General features: G+C 32.3%; 2 protein-coding genes and 1 pseudogene across 9 annotated transcripts; all 3 read right to left on the bottom strand.

Moving 5' to 3' along the window:
* Positions 1-6,576: 6,576 nt before the first annotated feature.
* Positions 6,577-7,668, bottom strand: LOC148764490 (uncharacterized; annotated as a pseudogene).
* Positions 7,669-14,795: 7,127 nt separating this feature from the next.
* LOC18611865 (ankyrin repeat-containing protein BDA1-like) lies at positions 14,796-16,620 on the bottom strand. Its single transcript, XM_018127319.2, has 2 exons — positions 15,868-16,620; positions 14,796-15,746 (listed from the first exon to the last, which is right to left on the bottom strand). Exons 1-2 carry the CDS (start codon positions 16,444-16,446, stop codon positions 14,976-14,978), a joined length of 1,350 nt encoding a protein of 449 aa, XP_017982808.1. The 5' UTR covers positions 16,447-16,620; the 3' UTR covers positions 14,796-14,975.
* Positions 16,621-20,864: 4,244 nt separating this feature from the next.
* Positions 20,865-23,712, bottom strand: LOC18611864 (ankyrin repeat-containing protein BDA1-like). Of its 8 annotated transcripts, none has more exons than XM_088803723.1 (4): positions 22,682-23,712; positions 22,233-22,560; positions 22,000-22,073; positions 20,865-21,266 (listed from the first exon to the last, which is right to left on the bottom strand). In XM_088803723.1, the coding sequence occupies exons 1-4, from the start codon at positions 23,258-23,260 to the stop codon at positions 21,222-21,224; spliced, it is 1,026 nt and encodes a 341-aa protein (XP_088659849.1). In that variant the 5' UTR covers positions 23,261-23,712; the 3' UTR covers positions 20,865-21,221. The 8 variants fall into 8 exon arrangements, with proteins under 8 accessions (XP_088659849.1, XP_088659860.1, XP_017982833.2 ...); XM_088803734.1 differs by having other exon boundaries at positions 20,865-21,226; XM_088803718.1 differs by lacking the exon at positions 20,865-21,266 and having other exon boundaries at positions 21,648-22,560; positions 22,682-23,290; positions 23,384-23,469; positions 23,564-23,712.
* Between the last annotated feature and the right edge of the window lie 1,395 nt (positions 23,713-25,107).

Here is a 25,107-nt window from a genome sequence, read left to right as displayed (position 1 = left end):
AGAAGCCCCAAAGGGTTTCTTCATTTACCCACGTGTCAATTCAAACAATGTTTATCTTTTCAATCTCTAAACCCATTAGTAAGTCTAAATTTAGAAAAGAAGCAGTCAACCCACGTTTTATTAATCTGTAAGCTCATCAGTAAGTCCAAATTAACTCGAAATTAATCAAAACATTCAAATATTTGATTTTTCTTTTAAAAAAATAGGGTTCCAAATATATAAAAAAAAACTCTAAACTAATAAATCTATCTAAACTAGAATTTGAAAAGCACCTATTAATGAAATGGTGTGTTTCACACGCATATGATATGCTGCCTTTGTGCTGTGTTTAAGTGAAACAGTGCGTTTAGAGCACCATTTGTTATGCTATGACTCCCAAAATTATCACTCCCAAGCCATGGCTAACATCACCTCTGTTAACCAAATCGTAACCTCTGTTGACATTGGCGTTATGTTTTTTATTTCATATAAAATATTATACACCAATTCAAATATTTAGAACAAATTATGCAATATATATATATATATATATATAGCAAGTTGTTATGAGAGATATGTAAATATTGTGTGTGGTAATATTTTTTTTACTAGTCCAAAAGAAGGTGGAGAATGTCATGAGACGAAGAGGAAGAAATTTTAAAAAGAAATTTATAATTGGGAAAATTATGAATATAACTACAATGTTTACTATTAAAAGAATATTCATGAAAATCATATTTTTGGTTACTGGATGACATGAGAGAAACCAAAAATTATGGTAGATCTTATTCTACGAAAGTAGAATATTCTAAATCTATGTTCAAAGGTTATTGGAACCGTTTATTGCTATTACTTGTTTGGTATAAATGCAAGGATCCATATTTAGGGATGAGAATAGATCAAGAAGGATTTAAAAAAAAAAAAAAAAAAACTTACTTGCCTTTTGCAGACTATGATGTCATTGGGAGTAATGTTATTGCTAGTGAAATACGCTTACAATACTAGGTTTTGAATATGGTAAGTTTACCATAAGTTATATCATACAGGAAATGTTTCCTTTACAATAAGTAAAGCAATTTTTTTTTTAAATGATTTTATCGGGAATGCAGCGCCTAATAAGGATACCTATGCTATGACTTATAAATTGAAAGGTAAGCCAGGATTTGTGGATTCTAGGAAGAATTATTTTGAAAACCATTTTCAGAATCCAGATCATTTGACCACCAAGCCTTTCTATGATCAAGAAGGTGTCATTACTCACTTGCTTTCAGAGCATGTAAGAATCTTAGAGTCAGCATTTGCTTTGGCTTCTGAAAATACTGAAATATACAAGGAAGTTCAAAATAAAACTAATCAAGGAAATGCTAAATTGCTTTAGCAACTTAAGAATTGTCCTAAGATTTCCAAAAGAAAATAGACTTGATAGTATATTTCCTGAATATTGTCTGGAATCAAACAATGAAAGATATGAGTGTAGTCACTACAAAAAATTTGGCTATTTTCAACGGAAATTTTTGTTGGAAATAGGCTTTTTTCCGTTAGAAATGTTTATTTCCAACGGATTTCCAACAGAAAAGTCCATTGAAAATTCCGTCGGTATAAGCTTTGTGAGTAATACTTTCCGTTGCAAATCCGTTAGAAATCCGTTGAAAATTTTCAACGAAAAATTCCGTTGAAAATTTTCAATAGAAATTCCGTTGGAAATTTGAATTTTTGCTCCTTTTTTTTAGAAATCCGTTGGAAAAGGCAATTCCAACGGAAATTTCCCAACGAAAAATTTCGTTGGAAAGCATATTTCCAACGAAAAATTCGGTTGGCATTTCCAACGGAAATTTCCATTGGAAAAATATTACCAACGGAATTTTCCGTTGGTAATAGTTTGACCTATTATTTTTATAATAAATTTTCAAAAAAAATTACCATTTTTGTTTTTGATACTAAATTTAATTCCGCATTCAATTATAAAATATATAAAAGAAAAACACATTACAAATTTGAGATTCAAGTCCTAACATCTAATTAGAAATTATCCTTAACACACAATATATAATATAGTTTGATACATATGAATATTAAACATAACATCCTTAAAAAGTATCCAAGTGTTTGCTCTAAAAATTATACATCATGTGAGGGAATTTTTTTTCTTACTTGTCAAGTCTTGAAGGTCCCGCATCGCCAAGGGTTAAATGTGCATTACTCATGAACATGGTTTCCATACGTGCCATAAATTCACTCATGCCTTCCGCCATCACATTTCTCATTTCTTCACGTATTTTTTCACATATTTCCTCAAGTATCTTATTCAAGTTTTGTGCAAGATTTTTCACTTTTTCTTCCAATGCATTTGTGGGACTGTTAAAGTTTGAGTTGATAGGGTCACACGCAGACTTAGATGTTGGTACATTGGATTGTGTTCCAGTTAGTAAAGTTGTCGCAGGGACACGAGTGCCAAACCCATACATGTGAGTGCGTGTAGTCTCCTTCCCTCCAATTGCTTCAGTCCAAGCATAAAAACCAATTCCGGCTAAGAAGATGACTCATCGCCATACTTCTACGATAGTACAGAATTATACATTTCCTATATAAAAACCATCATTAATGATTAATATTGAAGTAGAACATCAACTTAGAAGAAATAGTCAAAATTAATGAATTTTTACTTACACTCGTAGACTTGGACTTGTTATCAATAAAATCACCATGACCCCCTGAGCGCTTCTGAGTACGGTTGAAAACTTTCAAGAAGGTAACATTTCGTTTCAGCTCAATTGCCTGAATTTATTAACAATTATATTTAGTCAATCATAATCGATATATATATATATATATATATATATATATATATATATATATATATATATATATATATATCTTGATATATATAACATGTATAGCAAAACCGAAATCCAACTTTGGGTGAACAATTTAAATGAAATTCATGGGAAAACATACATATTAATTCTGAGTAACATTAATTCATACCATCATTTTTGCATGAACCACAAATGGAATTGAACCGCTAGTGTGCTTTGGAATGCTTCCTTCTTTTGGCGTTAAACGATTTTGCCTTGCTTTTCGCGATTTGTTTTGCCACTCTTCTGTACCCCATACTGTATCGATCAGGGTGTCCCATATTTCATTTGTGATCCATTCCCTCGACATGCCTCTGCATTCTATAATGTTGTTAGTTTTGGCTTCAGTCATTGCTTTATGCCTTTCTTCTGAAAGCATGTCTCTTAATCGATCGAAACAAATTTTTTTCCATATGCGTCGAACTAAAATATCTTTATTTACAGACCAAACACACTTTTCCTACAACATAATGTAATACAATAATTTAACAAAGTTATACAAATTAATGGAAAAGTGTACGCTTAATAAATATATAACAAACATAATACCTGAAATTTTCTAAACATTAACTCTTTAATATCGTTAAGGACTTTCTTCCATGTCGACCATGGACCATGAAAGTGATTTTTGATGATCCTTGTTATTGTAGATGTGACCCTTCTCTCGAAAAAAGTGCTTGTAAAATATTTCAAATAATTGTATATATTAAAATTAAAAAAATTATAAATTGAGTTGAAAAATATAAGAAGTTTAACAAGATAGCATACCTATCCCCAATAAGAGTTATACGCAGTCTGTCCGATGGATCTACAAGAGTCTGTAGTCCTATACTAGGTCCCCTACCTCTTGATCTTGACGATTTCTCATTTGCATTTCCACCTAAATCCATAGATGGGGATCTTGTAATATCATGTGTAGATGTCTCATTTTCTACTTGCTCTGCAAATGCATCGTACAAAGACTGTGTCTCAAATGGCGAATCAATATTCTCCTACTGCACCTGTTGTGGAATGGATATATCATCACATGCTTGGGAACTTGTAAGCACAGCCATACTCCCCGTTGCATATGAAGACCTAAGTCTCGGTTTTTATTGCTTCCCTTTAACCATCGTTCCTGCAATATTGTATTGTTAAAATTTCATTAGCAATTATTATTAATATGATTATTATTATAACAGAATAAAAAACATCAATTCACAACAATGACACATATAATTCTTAATTATTAGAAGCAATGTAGCAATTATATATTAACTAATTTCAACATTTAAATCTTGATTTTAACTCAAACGTTCTAATTTTACATCATGTCAAAATACTTTAATATTATAAAATTTAAGTTCAACAATACCGTAAAAAGAAAATATTAAACCAATATCGTACGTGCCTACAGTCATCATTCACTTCTTTAATAATCAAACTCATGTTCTGCATTATTATCATTATCATCATTATAAGTTTCACAATCATCGTGCTCCACATGACCTTCATCTTCATCATCATCTTCATTATCTTCTCCTTCCATGTCGTCTTCTTCATCTTCATCTTTATCGATATCATCTTCTTCATCCTCAATCGATAGATTAACCTCTTCATAATCACCACTCACTAACTTTGTTAACTCAACTTCCTCTGATTGAGTACTAGTAATTGAATTGGACATATCTTCTTGGTATACTCCTTCATTCAAATCACTTTCATTTTCTCTATCACCACTAATAGGAATTTGAAATCCACTCCTAACTTTTGTTTTAAATACTGCCCACCAATCACGTCGATCTCTTCTTTTTGATGGATAACTACTATAATAAACTTGGTGAGCTTGGGCAGCTAAAACAAATGGTTCATTACTGGCCAGTATTGAGTTGTAATTGACATCAACAAGACCATGCAATCGATCTACCTTTATTCCTTTTTCAGTATCAAACCAATGATACTTGAATAGAACAACTCTATTCCTTATACCAAAATACTCCAACTCGATTATATCCACTAAGATGCCATAAAAGTCACGCTCATGATCATTGTAAAAACTCCCTTTATGCCAACCCCACTATTCATTATCTTACGATTTTGGTCGTAATTTAAGGTGTGAAACTTGAAACCATTTACAAAATATCCACTGTAACACCTTATCATACGTCCGGGACCATAAGAGATTTCAATTATATGTTGGTCTATTTCCTCATTATGTTTTGCAACCTACAAACATGAGATACAAGAAAATAAAATAATAAATTACATAATAAAAAAGAAAATGATTAATTAAAAGTTCACTTCTATGTTAAGGAAACTTACATAATTTTTAAACCATTTAACGAATCTCGCATCACATACTTTCTCCAATTCCTCTTCCGAAATTTCCACAACATCTCTCTTCACAATTTCATCAAATATCCTATCATAATATCCACGACTACGTGATTAACTTCAATCTTATTATAAGGTATTAACAAGTTAAAAAAGTAATGGTACTTACTTTATATATGGCAACATCTCTTCACAATTCATTAAAACATATAACTCAGCAGTATAAAACTCATCCTTATCTAAAAATTGAGATTTATCACATGAACCAAAAGCTTGCCCCAGGTGAGTGAAAATTGAAAGACGACCCATAGAATCCACCTCTCCCCCATCATCATTATGTGGCACTCAATTTACTCTTGTTCACACAGCAGGTTCAAAATACCATGAGCAGAATGAGAAAATTTCCTCAATAACATAAGCCTCACATATAGATCCTTCAACAGAGGCATGATTTTTTACTTTCTTCTTCAACTATTGTAAAAACCTAACAACCACAATATTCATCAATCTTATGATGTACTTTTAACTCTTCAAAATAAATATATGAAAACAAATAACAATTATTTTACCTTTCAAATGGATATATCCATCGATACTAGACGGGTCCACCAACCTTGGCCTTGTAAGGTAAATGAATCGACAAATGCTCCATCGAGTTAAAGAAACCCGGAGGAAATATCTTCTCTAGCTTGCATATAGTTTCCCATATTTTTCCTTGCAACGTTTCCATATGATCAATACGTATTTCAATTGTGCACAAATCCCTAAATTATGAGATATCTCAGTAATTGCATCCCAAATTGTTTGAGGCAACATATCACGGAATACAATTGGGAGCAATCGTTGCATAAAAACATGACAATTATGACTTTTCATCCCATAAAATTTTTCATCAATCTCATTAACACACCGAGAAATGTTCGACGCAAAACCATCTGGTAATCTCAATTGTTTAACCCAAGCACAGACATTTCTTATTTCCTCCTTATTTAATGTGTACGCAGCCTTGGGCTTATACAGTTTTTCATTATTTTCCACCAATTCCAATTCTGGCCACTTGCAATACACCTTCAAATCTTGTCATGCCTTTATGTTGTCCTTTGTCCTTCCTTTAACATCCATCACCGTGTTGAGTATATTCTCAAAAAAATTACGTTCAATATGCATAACATCTAAATTGTGACGAATAAGAAGCATATGCCAATAAGGTAGAGACCAAAATATACCATTCTTCACCCAATTATGACAAACACCATATCCTGAACTCTTTCGCTCACCACATTTTGTTCCAAATGGGAGATGATGAAGTGAATTCAAACGCGTCAATATTTCTTTTCCTGATAATCGAGGAAATGGTAAGTCATGTTCAACTCTTTTTTTTAATAAATTTGTCCCTCTGCCTCCTAAAAGGATGATTAGCTGGCAAAAATTACCGATGACAATCAAAGAAACAAAGTTTTCTACCATGTTCCAATATGAAAGATTTATAATGTTCCATGTAATATGGACATGATAATCGTCCATGTGTACTCCACCCTGACAACATATCATAAGCAGGAAAATCATTAATTGTCCATAATAATGCTGCCCTCATATGAAAATTTTGTTTCCTATATGCATCATAGGTCACAACACTTTCTCTCCACAATAAAGTCAACTCCTCAATCAAAGGCCTCAAGAAAACATCTATATTTTGACTTGGACTTTTCTTACCTGGAATAACCATGTTAAGAAACATATATTGTTGTTTCATACACATCTATAGGGGTAAATTATACGCACAAAGCATTACTGGCCAAACAGAATAAGGATTGGCAGTCGATCCAAAAGGGTTGAAACCGTTAGCACATAACTCGAGTCTTACATTTTGAGGTTCCATTGCAAAGAATTCATGTGTGCGGTTGAAGTGTTGTCAAGCCTCCCCATCAACAGGGTGTCTAAGGAGTCCATCATCACTGTGGTGTTGCGCATGTCACGTCATATGTTTAGCAGTTTTACATGACATATAAAGTCTTTGAAGCCTCGATATAAGTGGCAAGTAACGCAAAATCTTGTAAGGAATTTTCTTATGCATTCTCACACTTGAATTCCTCTGTTTATACCGAGGATGTCCACATACCTGACAATGCTCAAATGTAGCAAATCACTCATAAAATAACATGCAATTGTTCTTGCAAGCATCAATTTTGATATATCCCAAACCAAGCTTTGCTACCTTCTTCTTCAGCCTATAAAAATCAATAGGTAAATTCTTATTAGATGGCAACATATTCTTTATTATCTCCAACAGTCGATCAAAACATCATTCACTCAAATTGTACTCTGCCTTAACATTTAAAAGTTACGACACAGTTGAAAGCGTTGTGTGCTTAGTGCAACCTACCCACAAAGGTTCCTCTGCATTGCTTAACAAAGAGTAAAAGGAAGACGCATTTGGATTGGAATCTTCTTCCACAAAGCTCGACTCATTTTCAAAACCATGGTTGAAAGCAACTTCGAGACGCATAGCATCCCTAACCATTCTAGTATATGGATTTTCTATTTCATCTTCATATGTAGGTTCTCGAAAAGCAGCATATCCCTCAAATCTAAAGGATGGTTCAACTCTAGATCTACTTCTTGATGATTGTCCAACATGATCTTCTCTATGTAAACTCCAAATTGTGTAAGCCCCAGTAAAACCACGGTTTAGGATGTGTTCTTTGACTCTATCTTTATCTAAGAACTTGTTGTTACTAAATCGTGTGCAAGGGCATCTAATTTTATTCTTTCACATAAATGTAGTCTTTGAACATGCGAAATTAATAAATTCAGTAACTCCATTTACAAATTCAGCTGTAATGAATCCATTTTGTAATCGACGGTATATCCAAGAGCGATCTCTTGATATTTTATAATCCTAAGTATCATAGAATATCATTATCAAGACTAATTTGTATTGATGGAAACAAAACAATTTGTTAAACCCTACATTCCAATATGTATTATATTTATATATATGTATATTTTCAAAATTACATTGTAAGATGCAAAGTAGCCCTCATAGTATAAATTATTGCATACATGAATTATCCGTTAAACCTAGGAAAATGGTTTATATTTATTAGGATAGCATCAGATTGAACAGCATGAGTATTGTGGACGGGTCAAAATATATGTACTATTATCCGTTGGAAAGGCTAGTATCATTATTTATAAAATTGAAGTTTAACAAGGGTGGCCAGTTCTCAAATACCAACATTTAATTGCTTATGTGTTTAGCTTACTCACCTCAAAAATTAGACCAAAACCCAATCTCGTTTTGAAGCAGACCGAACACAGGTTTGATGCTTCAAGAGCCGACCTTAGCCTTTGACTGAAGTTAAAGCAATGAAACGTTTAGGCTTGTAACCGTAAATCAAATAATTAAAACACAATAACATCATTAAAAATACCTAGGACACATCAATTGATAAACAAATCTTGATAAACATCAAATAAACAAGATATACAAAATTAACCCTCAGGGCTAGGAATGTCAACGGCTCATGTACCCTCTTAACTACCCGAATAATTTTAAAATTAATACCCTAACCCTAACCCTATTACATTTTTACTACCTTATAATTACCCTAACCCTTTTAAAAATCTGATTATATTAAAAAATTATTAAAATCTTCTTCATACAATTTCTCAGTGTATAGCCGAATCCGTATACATATACAATAATATTTCTCTACCTATTTCATAAAATTAACTACACATTAAATTTTCTTCCACCAAAAAATTAAAAATTAAGTTTAAATAATAAAAAACAAATATCTTAAACTTAAAATTAAATAACTAAAAACAAATATATGGGGAATCAGACAACAGCATTATCACCAAATTCATAAGTCTGAAAGCACTAATTGCAATATGGGGTAATGAAAAACTCTCTCGTAAACTAATGACAACATCGACATTGGCATGTTCCATTAATTCTTAGGGTATCATTTTACAGAAACATACAATACAATAGCAACAGATCAACTCGAAAAAACTGTTTGAAACAGTCAATAAGCTAGTATTATTTTGCAGTAACAGACAGCCCTAATTGAAGCATCAAATCTTGTTTGCACAACAATTATTAAGAATGAACCTAGTTTAACAAAATCCTATACCAAAATCTCAATTAGGGAATAACAATGGCGTGAGGCTTGGGGCGACACAGAGGCAGCCAACAGGGAGTGGCTATGGCTGGGCGACTGGGGAGAAAATTCAACTGAACCGATGAAGGAGCCGAGCGTGATGTGGTAGGTCGGCAACTAGGGAAGAACAAGGGCGTGGAGCTTGGGGAGACACCCACGCAGTCGGCAGACCTTGGCTGTGGCTAGGCTGTTGGAGAGAAAAGGCAAATTAATCGATGAAAGACCCGAGCTTGGCGTGGTAGGCCGGCAGCTAGCTGTAAACACCATTTTTTTATGTTAAAAAAATTAATAATAATAATACTTAACTAATAAAAAATCAATAAAAAAAATACTGGCAGGGCGCGGACACCCTGCCAGTACCAGTATCACCACTACAATGCCAAACACGAAAAATTCACGTCTGGCAGAGTAGTGGAACGAAGCCTCGTAGAGACCACAACCAAAAATATTGTACAAGTGTAGCACAGGGGATTCGGGGGCCAAAAACTCAATCAAAAAAATTCCTAAGAATCCCTAGCAACCCAAAAACATAGAAAGCCAAAATCAATTCCCTAGTCTAGCAGCCAAAAACGTCAATCCACAAACCAAAAAATACCAAACAATGCCAAACAAAAGAATAAAAAAAAATATACATAGAGAAATAGAGCTTTGGGTGAAGGGCTGCCAACTGCCAATGGGAGTTTAGGGAGTTTGGGGTTTGTGCCACCGATTTTAGAGAGAGTGTTGGGGCTTCGGGCTTGCCATCGGTGAAAGGAAGAAGTGAGAGAAAGAAGATCTGGGTTGCTATGTCGTCGGTTCTAGAAAGAGTTGGGCCTTCGGGCTTGTGTCGCAGGCTAGATAAGGAAAAAGCGAGAGAGACAAGATCTGGGTTGCTGTGTCGTCGGTTCTAGAGAGAGCTGGGGCTTCGGGCTTCTATCGTCGGCTGGAAAAGGAAGAAGCTAGAGCCGACCAGATTTGGGTTCCTGTGCAGTCGGTTCTAGAGAGAGCTGGGGCTTCGGCCTTGTGTCGTCGACTGGAAAAGGAAGGAGTTGAGAGAGAGAGTTGCGGGTCGAGGAAGAACAACAGATGAAGGAGTCAGCTGAAGGAGGGAAGGAGTGGCACCCGATTAGAAGAAAAGAAAAAAAAAAAGGAAAAAGAGGGGTCGGGGGGTGGGATGGGTTTTTATTTTTTATTCCTTTTTTAATTTTTTTTAACATCAATTACTATTACATAAACATTTAACATTTGGATTAATGTGCTAAAAACACATTTTGCTATATAAATTTTATAAGTATTAAAATTATCATTTTCATAATATTAATATAAAATAAAAAATAAATATATATACAAAATAGTAATTATGTTTTTTTAAATAAATCGAATTTATATAAAACATAGTTATCAAAAGACCTTATAATTTAATTAATAATCATAAATTTATTGATTATATGAATTAATTTTTCCTTATTAACATGAAATTTAAAAAATTGCTAAGTAAAAAAACTATTCTAATCTCACAACTTTTTTTAAAATTATTAAGTTTATATATTATAAATTTATATAAACAAAAGTATATATATTATTTAGTAATTACTTTATAATACAATAGTAATTATATTTTTTATAAATAAACATAATATATAATATAAAATGTTTGTGTTAAAAGACATTACAAGTTTTATATTATAAAGTATATGTATTATAAGTATTATAGTGTATATACGAAAGCGGTAATTATATTCTTTTTAAATTAACCCAATGTATATAAAGTATAGATATTAAAAGATATTACAATTTAATTAATAATTATAATTTTATTAATTATATGAATTTGCTCTTGTTACATGAAATTTAAAAAAAAATAGTTCAGTTTCAAAACTATTCTAATCTCACAACTTTTTTTTAGATAATTAACTTCATATATTGTAAACTTATATAAACAAAGGTATATATATTATTTAGTAACTCATTTATATAATAATAATTACAAGTTATAGTAACATAATATATAATAGAAAGTGTGTGTGTTAAAAGACTTTACAAGTTATAGTAACTATAAAGTGTGTGTATATATATATATGTATGATTTGAATCCTATTACATTAATAATTATAATCATCTAAATGAAATTTACTATAATCTTACATAAATTATATATTAATATATATATGTAGACTCTTATTTAATATATCTCATATATATATATATATTCAGTTATAAAGATATTTCAATTAAAAAATATAACTTGTACTTTAATTTTAATACAATTATTAATTGATTTTTTTCTTAAATCATACTTGTTTATCTATATATATATATATTTTCTATAGCTCTCGGTCAGAATTGCATGAATACATAGATATAATAAAATGATATTTTTTAAGCACAAATATTAATAAGTTTATTATAAAACTACTCCTCTTAATTTACATATATTAGCTAATTACAATTAAAACATAAATAAAGTAATATATACTTTTTAATATGATTTTTATATCTTATCATGGTTTTTTTATAAAATATAAAATCTTACATAGTAATTTTTTTCAATTTTGGAATAATATAACATTACCCTAATTTGGTAGTATTAATCAATATTGTATGATTCATTAAAGTTAAAAAAATTATACAAAATTACTCAAAGGAAAACATATTTAAATAGAGCCCAAAATTTTAGTTCAATAACTATGTATTTGCTTGAAGAGATATCTAATTCTTTTAAAAGAAATTAATAAAATTTTTAAAAAATTTAAATTTTATAATTTTTTAACATTATTATTATTTCCAACGAAAAATTCCGTTGAAAAGTTACAAATATCATTAACACTTTTATGCACTAAAAAGTTACCTTCCAACGGAAAATTCCGTTGGAAAGTTACATTTTTCAATATATCATTCACTCTTTATATGTTCTAACGGATTTTCAACGGAATTTTTCGTTAGAAATTTCCAACGGAAAATTCCGTTGGAAACTGTAAAAAGATTGAACAATTTTTTTTAAAGTTTAATGTTCCAACGGAATTTTTCGTTGGCAAAGATAAAGATAACATAGGAAAAGTTTAGGGTTCTAACGGAAATTTTCGTTGAAAATAATATACAGTAACACGTGTGTCCTCAAGATTAAATTTTCAACGGATTTTCAACGGAAATTTTCGTTGGAAATTCCGTTGCAAACTGTAAAAATTACATACTTTTTTTTTTAGTTTACAGTTCCAACGGAATTTTCCGTTGGAAATATTGTACAAGTCAAATTTCCAACGAAAAATTCCGTTGGAAAATTTCCAACATAAGTCCGTTGAAAATCCATCGGAACAAGCAATTAAAAATTTTAATTATACTCCGTTGAAAATCCGTTGCAAATCCGTTGGAAATACAAAGATTTTTTGTAGTGAGTGGATGTAATCTTAAGAATTAAAATATTTCAAAATGAAAATGACATAATGTTGTCACAATCGCACTACATTGAAAAGCTACTTAAAATATTTTTTGATTGTAGTAATTTTATACCAACATCTACACCCATGGATTCTCAAATTAAATTAGCACTTAATGCTAGTAGAGTTATTGATCAATTACAATACACAAGAGTAATTGGTTGTTTAATATATTGCAACGACATGTACAATGCCGATATAGCATTTGCTGTTGGATTACAAATTTAGAAGATCATGATTCAACAAGCATATGGATTTTCAAGCTTGGTGGGGGTGCCATTTCTTGGGGATCTAAGAAGAAAACGTGTACGACGGATTCTTCCATGGCAATTGAATTTATTGCATTAGCTACTGCCACCAAGGAAGCCGAATGCCTAGGAAATTTACTCTATGGTGTGCTCTATTGGCCTAAATCAATTTTTCTAATTTCTATCTGTTGTGATAGTAAAACAACTTTAGCAAAAGCATATAGCCAAGTGTATAATGGAAAGTCTAGACATATTGGATTAAGACATAGCTATGTCTGATAATTAATTTCTAATGGCGTGATTACTATAATTTTTGTAAGGTCTAATGAAAACTTGACGAATCCTTTTACAAAAATCTTGCTAGAGATCTTGTAAATAAAACTTCAAAAGGGATGGGGCTCTAGCTCATAAATTAAAAGTCACTCATGCTGGAAACTTGACTCAACACTTGGTATAACGTGAAGTCTTGACTTCAATGAGACAAAGTACATCATATAATATTCCATCCCAAGTAAAGTGCTAAGTACCTGTAATGGTAAGGAAATGATGAATTATATACTAGCTATTAATAAACCCATAACATAAAATTGTTAGAATGGCTTTAGTTACAGAGTATTTTTTATGGGATCTACTTATGTAAGCGTGAAGTGTGGTTGCTCTTAGGAGTTCAAGAGCTTGGCTCTAACAGCAGTCATGAAAAGAGGATACAAGCATGGCCATAAAAGCGTCGCCGAATACTATGCATTAATTGGTGTTGAAATCGTTGTGTGAGATATGTTCGATTAACCAATGAAATAGCTAGTTTAAAGCTTAGTTTACCATGTAATTTTGCTTAACTTTAACATGTTTTCACTAAGTAAAGGTTCAATTAGAAGACACATTCATTTATACAATTGATTTTCAAGATTATCGAAAATTTGGATTAATTTGAAAATGGTGGGGGATTGTTGGAACATTTTCAAATAAAATGTCGATTAGAAAAATCGTATTTGAAAATTATATTTATTGAAAAGAAGAAAATAAAAGAGGAATCACGTCTACTGAGAAAAACCAAGAGTTATATCTATTTGAAATAGACAAATGCGATTGTTTGAAAGAGACACAAATTGTGTCGGTTGGGAATAGGCATATAAGCCTATAAAAAAGACTATCTTTTAGACAACAAAACGTATATCAAAAAACAATAACAATTTCCTTCATTTCTCAAATATTCTTCAAGTTTTTTTCTATATTATTTTGCTGCAAAAAAATATCATAGAAGTGTGATAATCTTGTCATACTTCGGTGAGTGTTTAGTGGATTGATCTCATCAATACAAAACACCGTCAATCACTAAGCTTCATTGCATCTTCAACGTTTATACGCCGATAACTCTTTTGCACACTTCAAATAGGGACGAATAAAATCTCAAAAATAGTGATGTTGATACACGCTTTTAAGCCAATTTCTACATTTTCTAATTTAAAGTTCTAACAATATCAAATCTTGAAAAATATTTTATGAAATTCATGGACTTTATTAACATAATCTAGCTTTTGGCATATTTGCCTGGATTCATGTCTACGTGCTAAACAACATGCAAAGAACCTTAAAGCATTTTTTTTTTTTTGTCATTACATGTTCATAATTGTAGGATATAATATTTATCAAATTTATCATTTTAAAATTCAATCAATTAAAATCTGATATTTTATTTGTTTTTATACATTTAAAATATTGATTATTGAAACTAATTAATCATTATCATTAATTAATCAACATTTTACCACTATTTTTTCCAAATTAACAATATCTGCTACATTATGAAATAAAAAATAGTTGGCAAAACATTTTTTCCCTTAAATTTTTTTGTCCCAAAATAGGAGTACAACATAAAACTGCACTGGTTCAAAACCTGGAAAAAAAAAAAAAAGAAGAAAAGGTGATTGTATGACAAATTGACTTTGGTTGTGATACATTTAACTACAAATAGAGATACAACAGAGAAAATATGAAATCTTAATAAATGAAAGATGCGAAGGATTGAAAAATGACACCCCAAAGTAACCAGCATCCTAGTACTGTAACGCTAATTTTGGATACACGGGAAGTAGTACTCATGGACATCATTATAACAAAAACCAAAAATAAAAATATGTCGATAACTAAGGGCACGTAAAAATAAAATGGAGTAATGGTATATATTGACGTTTGAAAGCATATAGCAAAAAATGCCAATAATACCTGAAGAGCAGTCTTGAAACCTCGGGGAAAAGGTTTAAGGAGGCCCAATGTTAAGAAAAACGCTACTATGAAGACTGCACAGATTGTAAGATAGAAAACAAGAAATTCACCTGGATCCATGATTGATGTTCCTACCATATTTCTACTTTTTTTAGAATGGGTTGGAGTGGGAGTGGAGGTTGGTGCTCCACTAGGCGGGCTTAAACGAGTTTCGGAAACTTGACCCTGCCAAACGCCACCAGGCGGGCTAAGAATTGCTTGGTAGGTGGCTGTTAGTAGCAGTCCTAATATTACTAATGAAGCGTTGCGGTCCTCGCTTGATATGCTATCCATATCCCGAAAAATCTCTATTGATGCCTTCGCTAAAAACTTGACGATCAGTTGCCACAACTTATACAAAGTTGAAACTCCAGCAAATGAACAAACCCCAAGTATATTAATGCTCTCTCGGTTGTTAACCTGGCCCCGTGCAACATCCAGAGCCGTTAAACCAGCCTGATTGGTCACATTTTTATCAGCCTTGCATGCTAATAGCAGTTTCAGCATCTAGGTTTAATCAAGACATAATCCTCTATCAATTAATGACCGCAAAATACAATCACAAAAGGGATCCATTTCTTTTACCAAAAGCAAAATTAATTAGAGCGGGTCAATGAGATTTGATGACCTGGGGGTAATTCTTGGCTGCAGCTCTGTGCAAGGCAGTGTGGCCATCCTTATCTTTCCGGTTCACCACGTCTTGACAACAATCGGTCTTCTTCAGCATCTTGGATAAGACACGAAGAGCAGCTAATCTATTGTTTTCAACAGCAATGTGAAAAGCAGTCTGGTTGTGAATTGTCACGTCAAAGATACATTCCGGACAATCCTCCAAAAATTTGGCCAAAAGATCAAGGTTTCCTTCTCCAGTTACATAATGCAAAGGAGTGTAGCCCTCCTTCCCTTTGACACGAACAAGATCTTTATTAATTTCCAGGAGACGAAGCACCGTCTCTTTATGCCCGTTTTGCAAGGCCAGGTGAAGGGAGCTAAAACCACGTTGGTTCAACTTCTTAGCAAATGATGGCTTTAAGTTCATCATCTCCATCACAAAATCGGTGTGCCCTGCGGCTGCAGCTATGTGTAAGGGAGTGTCAACAAACTCCACCTCATCAATGCGCTTCAAAACATCTCCATCTTCTTGAATTGATGCGTAGAGTGCCTCGATATTTCCTGCTAGAGCGGCTCCCCTCCATCCGGTAATCATAGCGAGACGAGAAACGCTATAGGCAGAGAACTGGAAGCGTTTGAACTAATAATTATAATAACTAGTTTGTTGAAAGAGAAAGTAGTTGTGGTTTGTGAAGGAAATGAGGAGGGATTATCTCTACCACATCAAGATTGCGTTTCTTTGTAAGGTGCTTGTCTTCATGATCGGTGACTTTTTCGTCAGTCGATTAAAGTCAACAAGGAAACAATAAAAGTGGGGAAAAAGCAAAATAAAAAGGTAGAGCTTTCATACTTACAAGAAAAGGTGTTTTTTGAGTCAGTCAATTATAGTGAAAAGGAAACATTACAAGTCGGAAAAGGTGGAACAAAAAGATACAGCTTTCATGGAACGAAGTAGTTTAAAACTTTGGTCTTCATTCTCGTGGTTTCATGGAAATAACCAAAACTATTATTGGACAACTAAGCTCACCTTGTCTATCTCCTTCTCAAACGTTTTCTCAAATGTCAATGTCTAATTAAGGATGGCGAAAATTCAACTCAATCCTATTTATTGTTTTCAGAAGTGGGATCAACCTTATTGACTAGTAGTCTTGCCATTACCACTAGTTAATAAGGTTAAATGATCAAAATGCCAGTTGTTTCCAAATGTATACTTTTTTTCCTTTCAACCATGCAGTGCCATTTGTCTGCGATGACTAGTAGCTTTAGAGGATATAAAATCATCCTTAAAATTTTTAAAAAAACAAAAATATTAATTTTAAAAATCTACATTTAATTACGTAAACAATAACAAAAGTTTTCACTTCTAAAAAAAATAATTTCCATGTCACCACTTACCAGCAACACTGCAACAACTTGATGCCCTCTTATTATGGTGATCAAAGAAACAATTAAATAAAGAAAAAAGGTACTACTATCATAGTTACAAAATCGTTCTTCCTTCCTAATAGCTTATACACAGCTAATCTTTTTATAAGTATGTATTTCAATTGTGAAACTCTCTTCTGTTACTTTTTTATCCATCTATATCATTATTCACATATATGAATTGTAAAAGCTATTCTTATGAATGACGTTTAAAATTGCATTGAAAAGCTCTCAACATAAAAATAATGAAGCAACCGAAGCCGCCTCTGAGAGCTCCAGCTCCTCTCAATAGTTAAACATTCACAAACCTCATGAGATCTCTCCATGAAAGATATTGTTTGATAACCTGTTCTTGTTTTTGTTTTTGTTGTTTACTTCTTGTTATTTTTTTTTTCATTATATTATTTTTAATCAAAAATAAAAAAACAAGAAACAAAACCATCAATAACCAAAATAAAATCAACAAAAAGCTGGGGGCTAATTAAATCTATCACGTTTACTGTAGTATGCAAAATTTTGGGTGCAGAAACTTTATCCTGTCCCAAAAGGTCATAAAGAATATTGTTCAATTGTGCTCTGTATTCCTTTCAAAATTCAGCTAGAGCCTAGAGGAGCCTGCTGCCAATTCATGTGAAAATCTATGACTTAGTGCATGTTTGATCTAACTTTTTTTTCAACTTATTTACTTTTTAAAAGTAAAAATCAGCTCAAACATAATCAATTGAGAAGTTATTAAAAAAAAGTACTTTTATTTAAGAACAAAATTTTAAAAAAAATAGCTTAAAAAAAACTCCAAGGAGGAACTTCCTTTTTTTTCTCTTCTTTTAAAAATACAAGAAAATTTTTATTTTTTTTTCAAAAATATCTTTATTTATTAAAAATAATTACAATATTATCTTCTTTAAAAAAATATATTTTATGATAATTTTAATAAAAATTATAACTTATAAAAAAAATTTATGAAATAACTTTAATTTAATTTTAAAAATTATTATTTTTTATAAAAATTTCATAATAATTTTTAAATTAAAAAAAATCAAATTAAACATACTCTTAATATAAAAAAAAAAACCCAAAGTAACTTTCACAATTTGCCACGTTAGGGCTTCCATAGTTGACAAGTAAACTTTTAAGTGGCCTTCTCAAGAAAAGTTTTAGGCTTTGGTCAACTTGGGCAGGCCGCATGCCCATATCCTTCTACTGTGGCGTTAGGTTTGTTTTTTGGCCTCATTCCTTTCTTTCTAACTTGCTCTTCTCTCTTTTCAGACTCCCGTGAGAGGTTTTGGTTAATGGAGATTTGTACAACTGGACGACGTGGGTGGCCTGAATTTGTTTTCCTGTTTTGGTTCTTCGGATCGGTCTTCGGGATGTCCATCATCCCTTTTCAATCACCCATTCAATACCGTAGTGTTTTTTAATCCTTATGAAACGTGAACGGAGCACAGTGAAGCAATGATTATGATGTTCAGTTGTACTGCCAACAACCAAACCTCCCAATCAGCTTTGCCTTGGCCTTTTGAAGTGGGCAATGACCAATGGCCACGTTAACAGGCTTTCAGTCACTTGCTCGGTTGAAAATTACAATTGTTTATGATTTATTTAAGAAAATGAAAAATATAGGCGCACACACTTTCCCACTCCATCCCTCCTCGATCTTCATTCTTCAAACAAAATAGCTTCTTTTTTTTTTTGCCTTGAATGGAACTTACATTTCCCAACCAAAAATAAATCTTCTCAACTAAAAGCCTCCTCGATCCTCATCATCCCTTTGCCTTGAATTTTTATTTGATTTTACTTTTACTTTTTTAAACTTATTAATCACTGGCTGGTTTAACAATTTTGGAATTTAATGTGTGTATAATTTTGGAAGTTAATTTTGAAACTGATTCCCCAGAAATAAAAACCTTTGAAATGTCATATAATTTTGTTTCATTTCTTTTTTGTTTTGTTATTTTAGTATGTTCAATTAATTGGACATTTTTTGACATATGAAATGGAGTTGAGTTGGACTCCACCTTGATGATGCAATCTGAAGAAAAAATTGGTGAAGGAGAAGATGTAAAAAGCGAAAGTGTCCTTTAAATTATATAATCATCTTTTCTTTTTGACTCTTTAGTAAGGAAGAAATAAAATGGACAAAAAAATGTAACACACTAGGAGGCAGTATTTTTTGTTAGAATTTCTACTTGATTTTACCCTTTTTTCGCTTATTTATCACCACTTGTCTTAACTATTTTGGAACTATGACTTCAAAAATAAAAACTTTTGAACTATCATGTAATTTCATTTCATTTCTTTTATGTCTTGCTTTTTACTTTTTGTTCTCTCAGTTTGTTCAATTAATTGAAATTGTTTTGACATATGAAATGCAATTGAGCCGGAGTCCACCTTGATGATGCAACTTGAAGAGAAAATCGGTGAAGGAGAAGATGTAGGAAACAAAGGTATTCCTTAAATTATAAAATCATCTCTTCTTTTTGGCTATTAGTAAAGCATTACTTTTTTGGTTAGGATTTTATTTGATTTTACCTTTTTTTACTTATTTATCACTGCCCGTCTTAACTATTTTGAAAATTAATGTGTGTATTAATTTTCATTGATCTTTTTACATTGATATTGCTTTATGCTTTAACAAAAGATATTATCAGTCAAGACTCCGGTGGTTTCACGCACAGTTATCAAGCTAATCTTTCTCTTTATAGGACTCAAAAAAGGATATGTTTTACATGATTATTTTTGTTGCTTTCAGTTTTTCAAATGTAAGTAGTTTGTTCTACTCTTTTGAAACTGGTTCTTGACACCTTTTTGCTGCACCTTCTGCAAAAAGCATTTATCAATCAAGGAAGGATTTTCACCATAGGCTTAACCACCAAAGTAATGAAATCAGGAATAACCAGCCACAAGATGTTTGATTGTGATGAGCTGCGAAACCAAGAATGCTACACTCCAAGTTCTGCTGCTGCTTCAAGATCAATGACACTTCCAACAAGAATAGAATCAGAAGAGCAAACTTTACCATCACCAGTCAGCAACCGAGTAGCTAGAAAACTATTCCTCAAGTTAACACCACAGAACACTATAACGTTAACTTTTGTATGCACAAAAGTAACTGCAAAAACATAACATCAGAGCATAATGTAAATTTTATTCATGGCCACACTCCTTTTGTTAAGTAGATACAAATGAATGTATAAATTTATAAAAATTGCTTTATATTTTTTGTTTAAGCAAGCATAACGAACTGAAGAGTGAATAATGATCTTAATTTTCATTATGATCATTCACTTTCACTTGAATAGGGCAAATGAATGCATGCTCTCTCCTTTTGTACGAAAAATTGTATATTTTTTTTGCCATGAACATTTTTTATGACAGTTTTTTTTTTTAACCCGAGCACGGAGCACGGGGCAAAATCTAGTATGGTATAAAAGGAAAAGCGTCGGATGCAGCAATGGTGAGAGAATGTTAACTCAATTCACATTGAATAATTCACATTGAATAATCCAAATTAGGGTACGATACTAGCTTTAGAATATATATAGCTTTTACAGGTGGGAATAAATGAAGGAAACCAAATTAATTCTAAACTAATCAAAATATTTGAATATTTAACTTATTAACTGATATATAATTTTTTGTTAAAAAAAAATTTGGAATTCCCTTCTCCAAATACATAAAAATACTCTAATCTAATAAACCTCTCTAAACTAAAATTTGAAAAGCACCAATTACAGAAACGGTGTGTTTCTCACACATATGATATGCTACCATTGTGCTGTGTTTAAGTGAAACGGTGCGTTTAGAGCATCATTTGTTATGCTATGGCTTCTGTTCCTTTGAGTCACGATTTCTTCCCTTGTTGCTTCCAACTTCAGTTCCCTTCTCTTGGTATTTTGCCATATATGACTTCCTCTGGACTTATTTGTTCTTCATGTCTGATATCTGTCATCCTAAAATGGAAGGTGGGCTTGAGGGTTGAGATATCAAATCCTGGAAAATATTTTGAGAAATTCATGGGTTTTATTAACATAACCTGGCTTTGACAAATTTGGCCGAATTCATGTTTACGTGTTAAATAACATGCAAAGAACATCAAAGCATTTTTTTTATCATTACACGTTCATAATTGTAGGATATAATATTTATCAAATTTTTCATTTTAAAATTCAATCAATTAAAATGTAACTAATTTTTTTGTTTTTATTCATTTAAAAAATTGATTATTGAAACTAATTAATTATTATCATTAATTAATCAACATTTTACTATTGTTTTTTCGAAATTAACAGTATCTGTTACATTATGAAATAAAAAAAAATAGTTGGGAAAACATTTTTTTCCATTAAATTTTTTTTCCCAAAACAGGAGTACAATATAAAACTGAACTGGTTCACAACTTCAAAAAAAAAAAAAAAAGAGAGGTGATTGTCTGACAAATTGACTTTGGTTGTGATACATTTAACCACAAATAGAGATACAACAGAGAACATATGAAATCTTAAGAACCGAAAGATGCGAAGGATTGATAAATGACACCAATAAGTAACCAGCATCCTAGTACCATAACGCTAATTTTGGATACACGGGAAGCAGTACACATGGACATCATTATAACAAAAACCAAAAATATAAATATGTTGATAACTAAGGGCACGTAAAAATAAAACGGAGTTATGGGATATATTGACGCTTGAAAGCATATAGCAAAAAATGCCAATAATACCTGAAGAGCAGTCTTGAAACCTCGGGGAAAAGGTTTAAGGAGGCCCAATGTTAAGAAAAACGCTACGATAAACACTGCACAGATTGTAAGATAGAAAACAAGAAATTCAACTGGATCCATGATTGATGTTCCTACGATATTTCTACTTTTTCTAGGATGGAATGGAGTGGGAGTGGAGGTTGGAGCTCCAACCTGCCAAACAACGCTAGGCGAGCTTAAACGAGTTTCCGTACCTGCACCCTGCCAAACGCCACCGGGCGGGCTAAGAATTGCTTGGTAGGTTGCTGTTAGTAGCAATCCCAATATTACTAATAAAGCGTTGCGGTCGTCGCTTGAAATGCCATCCATATCCTGAAAAATCTCTGTTGATGCCTCTGTTAAAATTTTGACGATCAGTTGCCACAACTTATATAAAGTTGAAACTCCAGCAAATGAACAAACTCCAAGTATATTAATGCTCTCTCGGTTGTTAACCTGGCCCCGTGCAACATCCAGAGCCGTTAAACCAGCTTGATTGGTCACATTTTTATCAGCCTTGCATGCTAATAGCAGTTTGAGCATCTAGGTTTAATCAAGACAAAAACTTCTGTCGGTTAATGACCGCAAAATACAACCAAAAAAGGATCCATTTCTTTTTACCAAAAGTAAAATTAATTAGAGCAGGCCAATGAGATTTGATGACCTGGGGGCAATTCTTGGCTGCAGCTCTGTGTAAGGCAGTGTTGCCATCCTTATCTTTCCGGTTCACCACGCCTTGACAACAATCAGTCTTCTTCAGCATCTTGGATAAGACATGAAGAGCAGCTAATCTATCGTTTTCAACAGCAATGTGAAAAGCAGTCTGGCTGTGAATTGTCACGTCAAAGATACATTCAGGACAATCCTCCAAAAATTTAGCCAAAAGATCAAGGTTTCCTTCTCTAGTTACATAATGCAAAGGAGTGTAGCCATTCTTCCCTTTGACACGAACAAGATCTTTATTGATTTCCAGGAGTTGAAGCACCGTCTCTTTATGCCCGTTTTGCAAGGCCAGGTGAAGGGCGCTAAAACCATGTTGGTTCAACTTCTTAGCAAATGATGGCTTTAAGTTCATCATCTCCATCACAAAATCGGTGTGCCCTGCAGCTGCAGCTATGTGTAAGGGAGTGTCAACAAACTCCACCTCATCAACGCGCTTCAAAACATCTCCATCTTCTTGAATTGATGCGTAGAGTGCCTCGATATTTCCTGCTAGAGCGGCTCCCCTCCATCCGGTAATCATAGCGAGACGAGAAACGCGATAGGCAGAGAACTGGAAGCGTTTGAACTAATAATTATAATAACTAGCTTGTTGAAAGAGAAAGTAGTTGTGGTTGTGAAGGAAATGAGGAGGGATTATCTCTACCAGATCAGGATTGCGATTCTTTGTAAGGCGCTTGTCTTCATGATCGCTGACCTTTTTGTCAGTCGATTAAAGTCAACAAGGAAACCCTAAAAAGCGAAATAAAAAGGTAAAGCTTTCATACTTACAAGAAAACTTGGGTGTTTTTTGAGTCAATCAATTGTAGTGAAAAGAAAACATTACAAGTTAGAAAAGGTGGAACAAAAAGATACAGCTTTCATGGAACGAAGTAGTTTAAAACTTTGGTCTTCTTTCTCGTAATTTCATGGAAATAACCCATACTATTATTGGAACCACTAAGCTCAAAAAATTTCGGTGGTTACCCTTCTCTATCTCCTTCTCAAACTTTTTCTTCAAATGTCAATGTCTAATTAAGGGTGGCATACATTCACCTCAATGCTATTGCCCTCGGAAGTGCATGGGATCAACCTTGTTGACTAGTTGTCTTGCTATCATCACTAGTTAATGAAGTTAAATTATCAAAATGTTAGCGATGACTACTAACTTTATAGAATATAAAATCACCCTTAAAATTTTTTGAGAAACAAAAAGATTAATTTAAAAAATCTGCATTTAATTATGTAAATAATAACAACAGTTTTTTGTTTTTAAAAAAAGTTTCCCTGTTATCACTTACGGGCAAGATATGGTGAGATCCTATGTAATTTCAATATTATGCGGTGGGTGTTTTCTTTGGCCCACTTGACATTCAAGATTCCAATTTTGCAGAGCTTATGGTCATTCTTCATGCGATGTATCTCTTTTCTGATTTTTTTTTTTTTTTAGAATTTTTTAACATGAATGGTCAACATTGATACTAGACTAACTATACCTTAGAATAGGGCTTGTACTTTCACTAGGTATGGAAATCTTTTGCCCACATTCTACGAGAAAGCAACTTTTTCATAAATTCACATAGCAACTCGGCAAGGTGTGTCCTTTGTCCACATTTTAGCTCGTTTACAGATTCACGTAGCGACATTTGCTATGTGTAAAGGAGTGTCAACAAATTCCGCCTCAGTAATGCGCTTCAAAACATCTCCGTCTTTTTGAATTGATGGATAGAGATGGGGGATTATCTCCATCGCATCAGGATTGCGTTGTAGATAAGGTGCTTGTCTTCGTAATCGACGACTTACAAGTAAACTTGGGTGCTTTTTCTGTCAATCAATTATAGTGAACAAGTCGACATTATAAGTCGGAAAAAGGTGGAACAAAGGGTAAAACTTACATGCAATTTACAGTTAAATGCTCGAATTGAGACTAAAGATCAAACGTTTTAATTGTAATAATTAAGAGTTAAATATTTTTAATTTTTTACAATTAAAAGTTAAGTTGACATATAGATGAAATATGTATCACACATTATAAAAATCACGTGAGCTAATAACATGACATCTCAAAAATATTTTTAAAATATTTGATGTACAATATGTTGGGAAATATTATTATTACTTTTTTTGAAAAAAATATTATTAACGTCATATTGAAAAATATTGTATTATACGTCATATTTTAAAATTTAGCTATTACACGTCATGTTGAAAAGTGTAACTGTTACACGTCAGGTTAAAAATTTAATTATTACATATTATGTTAAAAAATGTAATTGTTACACATCATGCTGAAAATTTAATTGTTACACATTATATTAAAAAATTTAATTATTGCACGCTATAATGAAAAAGTTATTACACGTTACATCATAATTTGAACCATTTTAACTT

The sequence above is a fragment of the Theobroma cacao genome, chromosome 1 (assembly GCF_053813885.1).
Source record: "Theobroma cacao isolate CCN51 chromosome 1, ASM5381388v1, whole genome shotgun sequence".
NCBI classification, from domain to species: domain Eukaryota; kingdom Viridiplantae; phylum Streptophyta; class Magnoliopsida; order Malvales; family Malvaceae; genus Theobroma; species Theobroma cacao.
The sequence above is the reverse complement of the archived record's forward strand: the minus strand, read 5'-3'. Positions and strand labels throughout refer to the sequence as shown.